We start from the raw sequence: 12,072 nt of genomic DNA, 5'->3' as shown, positions 1-12,072 counted from the left end.
TTATCTTTGCTTCTACTTCCTAGTTATAATTTTTGCTACTGTTATGAATCGTAATATAAACATCTGATATGCAATCCCATGTAACCCAGAGGGGTCGTGACCCACAGGTTGAGAACCACTGCAGGCTTGTGTTCAGAGTCACAGGGTACACTAGCCTAACTCAGTCTATAGACTACAGTGTGCACACTACCCCCAGCATTGCACAACAGGGTGCTCCGGCTGGCACCTGGATTCTCAGGGCTCAGCAAGAAGCCAGTGGGGCCTCTGGGAGAAAAGCAAAGTAATATTGTGCAGAGAGAGGAACGCAGGTTAGCTCCACTGAGGAGAGAAGGATAAAGATAGAGTTCTTGAATAAGCCAGAACTATCCTCTCTGATAGATCAGTTTAAATGCTGAGTGACTGGGAGACGGAGCATGGATTGGCAAGACTGTATCTTCAGTAGGAAAAAGGGTGGGCGGGCAGGCCGAGTTGATTGACAGGCAGCGGGCATAGGTTTCCCCATGACTGATCTACAGCTTCCTTCACTCTCACATCCAAGACACAGGCACACAAGCACACTTCTACATGGACCTCCACCCCTCAGCCTTGCTCAGAGCCCTTGCCCAGCCCCCCCCCCCGTGACCTCCCCCAGTGTTCCTAGGTCAGGGCTCCCTGCCCCCACAGTGGAAGCCTCGGGACCCCCAACAATTGACCAGACAAGAAACCCTCAGATTCAAAAGGAAAGAGGCCAAAGCAAGGACACAGCAGCGTACCCAGCATGGAATTCAGTACGGCTATGTCGTTCACACTGGCTTCTGTCAAAAGGAAACGAACACACAAATAAACAAGGGCAAAGCCAAATAAACAGAACGCTGAAAATAAAAACAGGGAAAAGGAGCCAAGCCGGGCTCGTCCAAGGCCAGCCCCCCAGGCCACCTGCCCCCGCCCTCTGTCCTGGCTCCAGGGTCACAGGGGGTCACCTAAGTATCTCCCCCCCAGGAGGGGATAGCCTCCCCCAGCCCTGCTGGTCTAATCACACCAGGATTCCCCTCCCAGTACTGACCCAGAATCACCAGGCTTTCGGGGTCCACCTCATATTCGGTCCTATAGGAAGCCAGGGCCGAGCTGTTGGACAGCAGCTCCCCCACCAGGAGCTCACGCACCACCTCAGGGCTCAGTGTCAGTCGCTGGTACTCGGGGATGTCAAGGATAAACCAGAAGAAGCAGGTGAGGGATCCCTCCCTATGCAGACAGGTGAAAGGGACCTGCAGCCTCGTTCCTGCACAGCTCTCCACTCAAGGGAACAACTGAGACTCAAACCAATGGGCACCTGCTAGGTTTTCTTCTCATTCTCTCCCATAGGAGGAGAGATCGAGTCTCAGGAGGGTCATAGACCATTTGGTAAGTGGTAGAACCAGATATGACCAGGCAAGCCAAGTCCTAAACTGGGTTCCTGTCCTTGTGTTCCCAAGCATACTTCCAACCTGGGCCCACCTACATGAGACATCCCTAGTCCTGGTATGGTGTGAACCACGTCACAACACACCACCCTCTGTAGATAAGACCAAGTTCAATAAAGGGGAACCACATGCAGGAGGCTAAGGTCTCGCTCTGTGCCTCGGTTTCCCCATTTTCTTGTTTCCTTTATTTTGGAGTTTTGAAGAAAAGTATGATTAGGGCATTGTGTCAGAAGCCTATAGGATCCAGCCCTCCCTGCCCTTAGAGCTGAGCCTCTCACGGGGGCGGGGGACATTTAGGCTGGGACGACTCACCCAAAGGAGTAGATGGAACTGGAGTTGTAATAAGCATCCAGACGGGTGCTGGCAATCAGCTCTTTGAGCTGTGAGGAGGGAGACAGGCCCCGGTTACCCTCTGTGGTGGCATGGATGCTGGCTTCCTAAGCCCCTTCCTCGTCACGTGCCCTTTCCAGCCTGACACGGAAGCCTTGGCTGAGGGCTTGCCACCAACACAAGCACAAGGTTAAGCCAGGCACAGCCCTCTCATCTTGTCCCCCACCACACCTCACCCTACCCTGCAACCTCCCCTTGCTACAGTCTCATCCAAGCCCTGCAAAGCCCCAGCCCACCTTTGGGTCCTCTCTCCTTCTCCCAGTGACCTGTGGTATAGCCAACCCACTCTGGAAGTTCCGCTAGCCTGCTGTTAATGAGCGAGGTAGAGCCGAGGGCAATGGAAGCGCTACCAACAGCCCTGTACACCTGGGACCCAGTATGAAGAGCCCTGCAGCCGTCCCCTCTCTTTCACGGCTGAGGGGTGCATCCAGCATTTCTACCTGCCCCCCTGAAATACAGTCCTGTGCCCGGCTGAGAGGGAAAGGGGCTAGTAGCCCACTGTCCAGTGTCTGATGGCCATTGCACTGTATGAAAGGGGCAGAGCCCTGGCAATATGAGCTGCACAATCTCAACGTCCCTGCTGTACTCCTGGCAAGAGGCAAAATCAAGATTTCTTTCTAGACAGTTGAATTCTGGGCATGACCATGCCACCTCCAGGACAGTCCCTTCCCATGGTACCCAGGACAGGGTCTACCCCAGTAAGCACTCTCTGCAAAATGATGGACAAACTCACCAGACTCACCCTCCCACATTCCACCCCCCTCGCCATCCTGCCTTCCCGCCCCTCCTTACCATTTTCTGGGCTTTGGCAGTTTCACTGCGGAAAGCACCGGACTCTCGTCGGGCCAGGTCCTGGGAGAAATGGCGGTTGAGCACCCGGAGGCTGCCGGAGTACACCTGGCTAATGGTCACTTCTGTCTTGTACCCTGGGCAGAAAGAAAGGGGTTACCAAGGAAGCATGTCCAAAAGTCCCTTGCCTCTCTCACCTGTCACTCCAACCCTCAGCATGTCCCTGGAGTCTTGTGCCTCCAAGGCAGCACTGTTAGCACTCTGCTCTGTACCCCCATCCACCAAGTTATCCAGGGATCCCCAAAGTGCATCTAAGCATCCGCTGTGTTGGGCAGTCTGGAAACGGGAAGAGGGATAAGTAAAGGGAGCGGCTGCATGGACAAAAGGGATGCCTGCAAGCATATGGACACAGGGAAGTGGGAATTGTAGGCACTGGGAAGAGCTGTGTTCTGCACAGTTGGGGTCTGAGGGGATCCTTGAACATCCAGGTGGGGAGACAGCAACAGTGATAGCAGGCACCGTGAGGATAGACCTGAGCCGGGACAAGCAGACGTGGAAGTCGCCAGGGATAAAGGATATTTGACCACTAAGGATGCTGAAGAAAACTAGGTGGAGACCAAAAGGAGAACCTTCCTGGGGAGAGGATGCTGGACAAGTGAGAGCTGAGGTTGAAGGCAAAGGCATGGGCATGGCAAGGAAGACTGCATGCTCCTGGCCCAATACAACGAAGACCGCCTGGACCCAAGATTCAAGGATGCCCGTGATAGAGGCTAAACGAGCTGGGGCTGGGGGTGGAGGAGAACCTGGCTCTGCCGGGTCTATGAGAGCAGACATTCACTGGAGGTCTCCACACTACTTAGTGCCTTCTCGGAATGCTGCAGTGAGAGACAAAGCTCAAAGGAGATGTGGAGGATGAAAGGGTCCCAGTGAGTGAGTAAGACGGACGGGATTGGAATCCGGTTTTAGATGGGGAGGGTGGGAGGCAGAGCCCGCGTCATAGGAGGGCTGGTGTCTGGTGTCTTGAGACCTCTTTTCTGAGAGTTTTTTCCTCGGGGAGCAAGAGAGAATGAGGTCAATCTGGAGCTGTAGGATGACTGAGAGAGGAAGGGCTTCCGCTAGTAGACCCCACAGAGCCTCAGGAAGCTGAGCACTCCTCTCAGACACAGTCATACTGCTCTTTGTCCAGTCATCTGCCCCACTTCGCGCTGGCCCATCATCCCTCCAAGATGGGTGCGGCATGCCTTCCACTCACCTCCTCACTCAGTGCTGGCCTGGGTAGGAGGAGTTATCCTAACAGCTCCCTCAGGGGTTTCCTCTACTTTGAACGTTTTAAGGGGGTGGCATTTTCTAGTAGGTTCTAGAGCTCTTGCCTGGCACCCTGGGTCTTCAGCCCCAGGTAGAACCCCATTGGGGCACAGGAGGAAGGGTTAGAAAGATGACTGCCAGGTGAGTATCTAGCTCTTTTCATCCCTGAAAACAAGATACCCAGTAACTTAATGAGACCACCCTCTGGCCTCAGTATTTGGGGTGCTGGCTTCCTGCTGGTGGTGAAGGGCCCTTTGCCTGTATTACTCAGCTCTGAAAAGAACCAATGAGTCATCGTAAGACAGTCCCTGTTTGACATGGGGACTGTGATGATAGTTTTATGACAACTTGACACAAGCTAGGGTCATTTGGAAAGAGAGAACATCAATTGAGAAAATGTTCTTGACCTGGTGGTGGTGGCGCACATCTTTAATCCCAGCACTTGGGAGGCAGAGGCAGGCGGATGTCTGTGAGTTTGAAGCCAGTCCAGTTTACAAAGAGAGTTCCAGGACAGCCAGGGCTACACAGTGGAACTCTGTCTCAGGAAAAGAGATAGAGAGACAGAGAGAGAAGAAAGAAATGTAAGAAGGAAGGGAGGGAGGGAGGGAGGGAGGGAGGGAGGGAGGAAGGAAGGAAGGAAGGAAGGAAGGAAGGAAGGAAGGAAGGAAGGATGTTCAAAAATAACTAACTTTTAGCCGGGCGGTGGTGGCGCACGCCTTTAATCCCAGCACTCGGGAGGCAGAGGCAGGCAGATCTCTGTGAGTTCGAGGCCAGCCTGGTCTACAAGAGCTAGTTCCAGGACAGGCACAAAAAAAAAAACCTACAGAGAAACCCTGTCTCGAAAAAAAACCTCTTGGGCAAGCCTGTGGGACATTTTCTTGATTAGTGATTGATGTGGGAGGACCCAGCTTACTATGGAAGGCAACACCCTGCACCAGAGGCCCTGGGTGCTGTAAGAAAGTGGGCTAATTAAGTCATGAGAAGCAAGCCAGTAAGCAATGTTCCTCCATAGCCTCTGTTTCAGTTCTGGCTTCCAGGTTCCTACCCTTACATTCCCCGTGATGGAGAGCTACGTGGAAACGTTAGGTGAAATTAACCCTCTCCTCCCCAAGTTGCTTTTGGCCATAGTGTTTTGTCACAGCAATAGAAACCCTAAGGTAGGGATCTTCAACATGACATCTTTCTCTCAGCTGAGCTGGACTCTAGACAGTGGATCTGTCTCCCTAGAGCTGTTCCAAGTGAGTCTAGCCTCCCAGGTCCTGTCCATGGATCTGAAATTTTACTGGTAGATATGTGCAAAAGAATTCCATCTAATGTTTAATGGAAAGCCTCTAATCATGTAAATAAGCTGAACTGTCCTTTTTGGAGTTTCTGAACTCCCTTAGCACCCTAGGCCATAACAGGTATGTTATAATTGTATTTGACACCATAGTGGAATCATGAGAACAGAAGCCATCACCAGAGCCTAGCACAAAGTCCTGTGCCTGGCACTGGATGGATGGATGGATGGATGGATGGATGGATGGATGGATAACAGATAGATGGATTGATGGGTGGATGACAGATGGACAGATGGATGGATGTTTGGATTATGGATGGATGAATGGATTTATGGATGAATGCTTGACAGGTGGCAGATGAATGGTTGAATGGTTAGATGGTTGAGTTGCTGATGGATAGATGCTGGATTTAGGGATAAGTGAATGAGTGGATGGTGGGTAGACGGATGGTTGATGAATGGGTAATAGATGGTTGGATGGTTAGATGGACAATGGAGAAGTAGATAGATGGATGATTGAAAGGATAAATGGATAAGTGGATGGTCAATGGATTGATGGAGGATGATGGATTGTTGGATGAAATGGATGGCAGAGGGAGAGATTGATGGATGGATAAATTAATGAATGGATGTTGGTTGGATGGGTGGGTGGATGGTAGATGTTGGATGGATGGATAGGTGAATGAATGGGTGCATGATGCTTGGACAGATAAATCTTCTACATCATATGGGGAACATTTTCACAGACGCAGACTAATCTTATCATTCTACTTCCTTCCATGACCAAGAGCTGGAGATGAGCTATCTCCCACCCACATCCAACACTCAGGAACATCAAGCCATGAATGCATGGAAAGAAGGCATTCTCTGGACCCAGAGCATGGCCGGATGCTCCTGTGGCTCCATGGACTGCTTGAGGGCTATGATATCAGGTCCAAAGAGGCAAAGTCAGATACGAGGAAGAGGTTCCCAAGCCTGGATGCTGTCTAGTGGTCCCCTTGGTTCTCCATGCTTTAGCCCTGGAGACGCAGAGGTGACGAAGCTGTAGTCCTCTCCCCAGAGGAGCACCTTGGGCTCAAATGAGCAGAGGCATTAATTGGTACCAGGTCCCGTGGGTACCTCTGGGCCTCCTGCAGCAGAGCACGTGGCTTTGAGCCCAAGGGATAATCCTGGAGTGCTGTAGGCAAAGAATGGGGTGTGCACATACCCTGGCTTGTCCCGACTCAAGAACTGGATGCTAAAGAGTCCATCCTCCCCAGCTGAAGGAATCAGGGAGCAGACTAAGGCATGGGACTTACAAAGGTCCAGCAGAATGCCCACCTTGAGGAACTCAAGGAGAACAGCACCACAGAACCTGGAATCCTGGCCCATCCTACTGTATACACACACAGCCCTGACAGTCTTCCCTACATCCACCCTGAACCCTCCCAGGGTACCACTCCAACTGGGCCCTCACTTTCCATTACCTAGGAAATACCAAAGCATGACTCCTGCTGAGGCCAAAGCAGCCAAGATCAGCAGTAGTGGCGTGAAGCGGGCGTAGTCTCGGGCTTTTCTCTTGGTGTTTTTGGGGGTCTTGAACATCTCCTCTGGATCAGCAGCTCCCTCGCCATCACCTCCATCGCCCTGCCCACCAGCTGCTTGGGGGATCTCAGCGGTGGGCATCCTGGTAGAACAAGGAAGCTGGAAACATCTTGGCATCTGCAAGGGAGCCTTTGCTGAGACCCAGTGGTGCCCAGAAGCACCCCTGCCCTTTGGACGGAAGGGCAGGGACTTTGCAAGTGGGGACTGAGGGTGACTGCTGAGCAGCTTACAGGGAGCAGAAGTGGCCTCGGGGGTACATGCCAGAAGGGAGGCGACAGGGCTAGATGGTTTGAAACCCTGTGGGTCCTAAGGAAGGGCTCACAAACAGATGGGAGCCATGAATACAGACTTCTGCCACTTTCCCAGTGGCTTCCCTTCCATTCGGGGGCATGTTTTTCCTTCCTTGGGGTATTTAACACCCCAATCTATGTATGCACCCCAGTCCCCAGACACTGTGAACCATCCCTGTCCTCCACCCAGACCTGTTGCCCTGCAAGGTTCGGTGACCTTTGCTCTCCTCATCTCAAAAATCTCCTGGGACTGAGGAAGACCGCAGAAGTTCATGATCATCTCATTCCTTCGGGAGACATTTTACATATCACTTTATTTAATCCACAGATTGCCCAGGATATGGACAACTGTCCCCATGTGTTCTTCTCCAGCCAGCCCTCCCCATGTAAGCTTCTTGGGACTTTGAACCCATTGGACAGATGAAGAAAGAGAGACCCCAAGTGTTTTGGAAATAAATCAGGCCAGGATTAGCCTAGCCTCATTTTCCTGGTGTGTTTGAATGACTGGGACTAACACAAATGAAAACAAATTGAAGCTCAGGGAGGCTAAGCCCCTGGCTAAGATCACACAGCAGTAGCTGAGTGTTGCCCCCCCCCCGCCCCCCAGTCTGGCTATCTCCTCTAATTATCAAGTCATAGTCAAATGACAATGGAAGGTCACCCTTCCTAGTTCCTTCTGTTGCTCTATCTTAGATACTCCAAAGCAAACTTTGGACATAGAAGGACAGTACGCACCCAGGGCTCCACACACACACACACACACACACACCACAGCAAGGATTCTAGTTCACTGAGTTGTTGCTTTCTCTCCTTGTAACACCTATAGATGTCACTGTGACCCCAAAGTGCACCCCCAGAACATGTGTTGGTAGGAGGAGTCACCTGGACTCTTGGAACAGTCTCCTAGCTAGGCTGCCTGCTTCCAGTCCCCTTCGCTGTCACATCCTCCACATTGTCACCAGAAAGTCTCCTGCCCTCTGCCCTCATCCACCTGCTGTAAATCCCCCCATGTCTCCTAGTGCCAGGGCATCCAAGCCTGCTTTCCCTCCCTTCCTCCCTCCCTTCCTCCCTCCCTCCCTCCTCCCCCCTCTCTCTCCTTTTCTTTGTTTCTTTTTGGTTTTTTGAGACAGGGTTTCTCTGTATAATTTTGGAGTTTTTCCTAGACCTTGCTCTGTAGACTAGGCTGGCCTCGAGCTCACAGAGATCCACGTGCCTCTGCTTCCGAGCGCTGGGATTACAGATGTGCGACACCACTGCCCGACGTGCTCATTCTCTCTTGTCATAGGCATCACCCTTCATTCAAGACCTCGCCATGAGACCTTATCCTAGTGAAGCCACTAGGAGTGGGAACCCTTCTTATGTACTGTCTTGCAATGGGTTCAAGGGTTCAGAATCCTTGGTGAGTTAAGTCACTCACCTCCTTGCACCTTGGGCCACCTTGGTTAAAACCAACATACCTGGCTTTGGGCCTTGTTTCTCTCCATCTCCCCTTTTAAAATAAGAACTGGGGCCGGGGAGATGGCTCACTGAATAGAATGCTTACTGGGCGAGTGTGGAGACCCAAGTTCGGATCTCCAGAACCCACATAAAAACTGGATGCAATAGCAGGCATCTGTAATTGCAGCGCTCCTACAGCAAGATGCAGCATGGGGGCAGGTGAACCCTGCTAAAAACTGGATGCGATAGTGGACATCGGTAGTCACAGAGCTGCTATAGCAAGATGGGACGTAGGATAGGTGAATCCTCAGAAGCTTGTGAGCCGGGTAACACAAACAAGATTCTATCCCAAACACGGTAGGAGGTGAGGACTTTTTCTTTAACTAGCACACGTATGTTGCAGCATGCATGCACTGTGTCCATACCCCAAAAAACACACACATTCATACACACAAAAGCAAACCAAACAGAAAGCAGAGCCTTGAGGTGTGCTCGATAGGGTGCATCCACAATCCTAGGCCTCAGGAATCTGAGTCTGAGGCAGGAGGATCCTCTGTTCCAGACTCTGGGCTTGCTTGTTCTAAACAAGCCAGCCAACAACCAGCAAACAAACAAACAGGCAGCCTTTGCCCTTGTTCACCTCTGGAGCCCAGCTCAGGGTGTTTCCTTCAAATGAACAATGGGTGCTGGGGTGTCAGTGGAGCAGCTTATGGGAAGCAGGGCCTGGGGGGTTAGATCCAAAAAGGATGCCGAGTCGCCTCAACCCCCTCAATTGGGTGACAGGTTGAGTCACCCCATTTTGTTAGAGCTCCCAGAGAACCAAAATCTCTGCTGGGCATGGCATTGGGGTTTACAGTGACTACAGAGCCCCTGGCTCCATCTTCTATACCCACTATGAGGAGAGCCACACCACTGCTTTTACTATTAAACAACGGCTTTCATTGTTCTGAGGTCCAGCCTATCATAAAAATATATGACTCTACCTTCCCACTATACTAAGAACCCACAGCCTTGCTGTGTAGCCCAAGCTAGCCTTCACCTCATTCACCCAAGTGCTGGGGTGTAGGAGTGTGGCCTCTATCCAGTTCTCCCCATCCTTTTCTGACATTCCCTTGGCTCATCCTAGCTCCTCTCTCCTCTCTACCACATCTAGGCCATTTCATCTGTTTCTTCCAGACCCACTGTCACTACAATGGCCAGTCACGACCACTTCCATCGGTGAATTCCCACACAACTGCCAAGATGACACCATCACCATGCGCCCAGCTTGCAAGCCACACGTAGCTCCAGCTACCTAGAGCGCAGTCCAAAAGGACCCCACATGTCTTCCTCTGCTTCTCCTCCTTTGACTGAAGTCAAACAGCCTGCTGACTCCCACCCCAGGGCCTTTCTGTTTGCTGCCTCCCCTGTTTTCCTTCAGTTTGCCTCATGGCCCATACATCTCCTCTGAGCCTCTCCTGCCCCTTTCCCCGCGGACATTTTCTTCATGGCATTTCTGGAGTCCTACTCCCATGATATGCCTATGAGTCTTCTCTCTGCCCGACACAAACACAAGGCTTTCTCCATCTTGCAGAGCCTGGTATGGAGTGGGCCTTCACTTGCTGTCCAGTGAATGAATGTAAGACCCCAGATCCTTCCCACTTACCCTAAAGGCACCACACTCCCCAGTGGCTGACCCATCTCCTACCTCGTCACTACTTTCCCTCTTCCTTCTTGGCATGGGTCTTCTCTTGATTATAAACTTGAATAACGAGGACAATAGTAAACTTTTTGGACCGAGTGCCAGTCACCAGCCTGGGGCATGCCATTAGTTGAATTGTAAGCCCTGTGAATTCTTATTACTGATAATCAAGTGTCCCCTTTCCCAGTGTTCCTCTTCTCTGAGCTCCCTCCTGACCCACAAACTCTGAAGCAACCTCTCTACACTCAGTGGAGACAGCAACTTCCTGCTAGAAGCTTTCACAGAGTGTCCGTGGAGGGGTGGAGACCCCATCACTGCAATGGACCAAGTGGGTGTGCTCTCTGTCTGATCCATGACATGCAGCCCCTGGAAAGGGGGAAATCTTCTCCCCTGGTAGAGCATCTGCAAGACCCAGCCCCTGCTCTGTACCCGCTCCCACCCTCCTGACAGTGGAGCATCCTTGTCTGCCTTCTGCAGGCTGGGTTCACTGGGGCAGGGCCGCTAGGTAGCACAGGGCAGACCTGGATTCAAGTGCAGTATGAGAGATCTGCCCCAGCCATAGGCTGGATGGTGGCACACAGGCCCCATTCCACCTCTCACAGCCTCGGCTGCTTGCTATATGGTCTGTTTAGTGGAATCAGAAGTACCGGCAGATGAACTCCCTAGGACTGAGCAGAAGGGCCCAGCTGGGACTCTGACCCAAGAACATGGGACATACATGTTGGCACCTAGAGGAAACCCTGCTTTGAACGGCTGAAGCTAGGGACCTGAGTGTGGGCCACGGGAGGGGTCTGTTGGGAACTCCTGACAGACACTTAAGTCCACACACACCCACCCCACCGATACACAGAGACTGAGATACCCTGAGGAACGCACATCTACCTGTTCATTATACAGGCCCCGAGGTGTACACCCTGGCCTCCCATACACACACACACACACACACACACACACACACACACACACACACGCACATTCCAGCCTGAGTCAAGGGTCCTGTGTGTAGATCACACAGCTCCGTGTCTGCCTTGCTCTCTGGAAAGCCCAGGGTATGAAGCCATAAGTGGAATGAGAAATAAAGCAACTAGTCCCATAAACTAGGCCTCTCTTGTCTCGGGGCACCTGGATGTCAGGCCACCCAGTCCCTGGAAGCCCTCTGGCATCCTACACCTTACACCCAGGTAGGTTCACTCCACCTACAATCCCCCAGTTGCAGCTTGGTGCACCCTGTGGTCTCTGCTCCAGTTCACTGTGACCATTGGGGCCCTGCAAGTCCAGCTCAGAGCAACTCAGGCCCCTCAGAGCTCCAGGAAGCCAGGCCTGACTCTGAGAGGAGATGTTTCACCAGGCTGTTCATAGATCCTGGTCCCCTGTTCAGAGGCCCCTGCTTACCTTCAAGAGCGGAAGGCAGATGCAAGGCCTGCAAACAGGCCTGGAAGCCTCTGTTTATCCAGGCCAAGGTCTTTCCACCCCCAACTGACCAGCCTAGGCTGGATCAATGGCCTGGAGCCATGGCTTGAGTGCCTGGCCCTTGTCCCCTGTGGCCTGTGGCCCCAAGCTCCATGGGCCTCCAGTCAGGTCCAGGGCAACAATGTAACTGAACACAGGTAAACAGGCAGGAGGGAGGAGGTAAGCAGTGCCCGCCTACCCAGCCCCGCCCTGCCCCATGGGTACCCAGGGAGCAGGCAGGCAGAAGCAGGAGACCTGAGCTCTCCCCCGGGGCCTGTTGCTTGGTGACATTCTTGCCTTGTTACAGCCCCTGGTCCCCCAAGAGCATGAGTGGGAACAGATTCTGCTGGGGGATTACAGAGGCCTGGTCAGGTGAGAACAGGGGCTCACACATCCTACACTAGCCTGAAAGGCCTGGGTTCATACGTT

General features: G+C 52.4%; 1 protein-coding gene across 3 annotated transcripts in view; it reads right to left on the bottom strand.

Moving 5' to 3' along the window:
• Nucleotides 1-11,762, bottom strand: part of Tmprss6 (transmembrane serine protease 6) — a 31,057-nt gene extending 19,295 nt beyond the window's left edge. For 2 of the 3 annotated variants that reach the window (XM_075959966.1, XM_075959968.1), the window contains exons 1-6: nt 11,587-11,762; nt 6,669-6,903; nt 2,622-2,755; nt 1,752-1,819; nt 1,043-1,221; nt 753-794 (exon numbers count right to left, since the gene is read on the bottom strand). In XM_075959966.1, the coding sequence (XP_075816081.1) occupies nt 753-794; nt 1,043-1,221; nt 1,752-1,819; nt 2,622-2,755; nt 6,669-6,903 (658 nt within the window). In that variant the 5' untranslated portion in view covers nt 11,587-11,762. The remainder of the gene's footprint in view (nt 1-752; nt 795-1,042; nt 1,222-1,751; nt 1,820-2,621; nt 2,756-6,668; nt 6,904-11,586) is intronic. The other variant, XM_075959967.1, reaches the window with a different exon arrangement.
• Nucleotides 11,763-12,072: the final 310 nt, after the last annotated feature.

Source organism: Microtus pennsylvanicus, chromosome 2 (assembly GCF_037038515.1).
Source record: "Microtus pennsylvanicus isolate mMicPen1 chromosome 2, mMicPen1.hap1, whole genome shotgun sequence".
NCBI classification, from domain to species: Eukaryota; Metazoa; Chordata; class Mammalia; order Rodentia; family Cricetidae; genus Microtus; species Microtus pennsylvanicus.
The sequence above is the reverse complement of the archived record's forward strand: the minus strand, read 5'-3'. Positions and strand labels throughout refer to the sequence as shown.